This window comes from Mus caroli, chromosome 11 (assembly GCF_900094665.2).
Source record: "Mus caroli chromosome 11, CAROLI_EIJ_v1.1, whole genome shotgun sequence".
Classification (NCBI taxonomy): domain Eukaryota; kingdom Metazoa; phylum Chordata; class Mammalia; order Rodentia; family Muridae; genus Mus; species Mus caroli.
In genome coordinates, this window is record NC_034580.1 from 2,428,015 (window position 1) to 2,430,385 (window position 2,371).

Here is a 2,371-nt window from a genome sequence, read left to right on the forward strand (position 1 = left end):
CTCTTTATAGCTCTGGCTGTCCTGGAGCTCACTTTGTAGACCAGGCTGGCCTCGAACTCAGAAATCCGCCTGCCTCTGCCTCCCGAGTGCTGGGACTAAAGGCGTGCGCCACCACGCCCGGCTAGCCTGTGAATTTTAATACAGATCTTTAGTGGCCCACGTTGGAGCAGCATCATATGACTTTGGAAGGATCAAATGTGTGTCTCTCATGACTTGGTAGAAACGTGTTATTGGAACTCTCTAAACAGTATGTTGGTTTCTTCAAAGCAAATGTCCCCACAAAAAGATGACAATAGGAATTATTCAAAATGCAGGGTTTCTTCCTCAAGGGTCTGTAACAGACACAGCCTTGCATCATTTTCCAAATGCAGCCACTATGTCATCTTCCGGGCAGGATCATCTTAACCTGGTCAAGAACAGTGCTTCGATCCTTTCCCACTCTGACTTGCTTGGCCAAGCCTTTTATGGCAAACACTGATAAGAGCTGAGTTCTTAGAATCTGAGAGTGCTGGGCTGAGTCTGGGGAACTCTAGTCAGAGATGTGTATGGTGTCTGGTGATCTCTAGAAAGGGCTGGTTTTCTTAGCAGGATCTTAGTAGATTTGTAGCTGACTGAGAAACACTTAACTGTGAGTTGGAAATTGCTTTTCATTTCCACAGAATGGCTACACACCGCTTATACTTGCGGTGCTAGAAAACAAACAGGAGATGGTGGAACTCTTACTGCAGGCTGCAGCCAACATAAACGCCCTGGATAACTGCAAGAGGTATCTGTGAAAACTCTTAAATCCTTGTGACGTTCTAGAGTGGCTACAACCACATAAAGCATCAATGTGAAAGTCATAAGAATTTAACTCATGCTTATAGGAAACATGTTAAAACAAATGAACAGGTAGATAGAAATTGACTGTTCAACTTAGTCTCCTTCAGCATACAGCAGGGCTCACATCTCTTTTTAATATCAACTGATTGTTATTTTGAGTCAATTTCCTTTTAGTCTTAAGATTTTATATTAGATAAAAATAGTTTTGTATTTGTCTTATTGTTGGAAGTGGTGACTTCTCGTTTAAGATTCTGGTGAATTTTTTAAAAATAATTTTACAATATTTCCCATCTCTGTCTTTTATACATTTTTTTCTTGTTTCTTTTTTATTTTTATTTTTCCTTCCTTCCCCGCTTTCTTCTTTTTTGAGTTTTTGTTTTTGTTTTTGTTTTTGAGACAGGGTTTCTCTATATAGCCCTGGCTGTCCTGGAACTCACTTTGTAGACCAGGCTGGCCTTGAACTCGGAAATCTGCCTGCCTCTGCCTCCCAAGTGCTGGAATCAAAGGCATGTGTCACCTTGCCAGCTCTACATTTTTAAAAAAATGCTATATTTATGAGAAATGTTTTTGGAAATCACTTTGCATCTTTGATGGCTCTTTGCTCTGTGTTGTTTTGTTTGAAGAATATTGATGTTAGTTTTTCTCTCTAAATGTCTGTGTATTGTTAGATGTTACTCAGCTTTCCCCATCTTTCTATGGTTCATATGGATGTGTTCAGCTATTCACTAGTCTGAACAAAGACATTTAATGGAGGGGAGATTTATTTTGCTTCACAGTTTCACAGGCACCAATGACAGGAAGTGGGGGGGCAGAGGCAGAGGCAGAGGAGGACCTTATCTCAAAGCCATGGTGCAGAAAAACAAGGTTCCCAAGCCACAGTGGTGGCTCAGGGAGTTTTGGGTCTTCCCTTTCAGCCCTGAAGATAACGAAGGTCAATGAATACCTTCCTCACAGTGCTTCTGTCTGTTCTTAGTTACTAATGACCACTCTAACACACAGCCAAGACAGGAACGTGGTGAGACATAGCTGAACAGTTGTTTGTATAACTTCATTAATGTGTGTCAGGAAGCCTGGTGTGGTGGAACTTGCCTGGTCCACATAGTGATTACCAGGCCAGCCAGGGCTATGTAGAGAGACCCTGTCTCAAAAACAAAAGGAAACAAAAAAACAAGCAATAACAACAAAGTAAGGTAAGTGTGTCAGGGTGATGTTCCATTTGCTCTTTTAGGTCCGCCCTTATACATGCTGTGAGAACTCAGTCTAAAAACATGATCAGCCTTCTTCTCCAGCAAGGCGCCAATGCATCTTTGGTGGACATCTATGGAGCTACTGCACAAAGTTACGCTGTCTTTGAAACCTTTCAAGTGTAAGTGTTTCTATTATAATACAGGATAACTTCAAGTAGATATTTTTCATAGTTATAACCATTCATACTTATATATCCAATGAAAATACACAGCCGGGCGTGGTGGCGCATGCCTTTAATCCCAGCACTCGGGAGGCAGAGGCAGGCGGATTTCTGAGTTCGAGGCCAGCCTGGTCTACAAAG

General features: G+C 41.8%; 1 protein-coding gene across 2 annotated transcripts in view; it reads left to right on the forward strand.

Annotated features, from left to right (window-relative positions):
* The window catches only part of LOC110305029 (ankyrin repeat domain-containing protein 26-like), a 123,451-nt gene that overhangs the window by 4,310 nt on the left and 116,770 nt on the right, over nt 1-2,371 (forward strand). For both annotated transcript variants that reach the window (XM_021176772.1, XM_021176771.1), the window contains exons 4-5: nt 660-766; nt 2,051-2,188. In XM_021176772.1, coding sequence (XP_021032431.1) covers nt 660-766; nt 2,051-2,188 — 245 coding nt within the window. The remainder of the gene's footprint in view (nt 1-659; nt 767-2,050; nt 2,189-2,371) is intronic.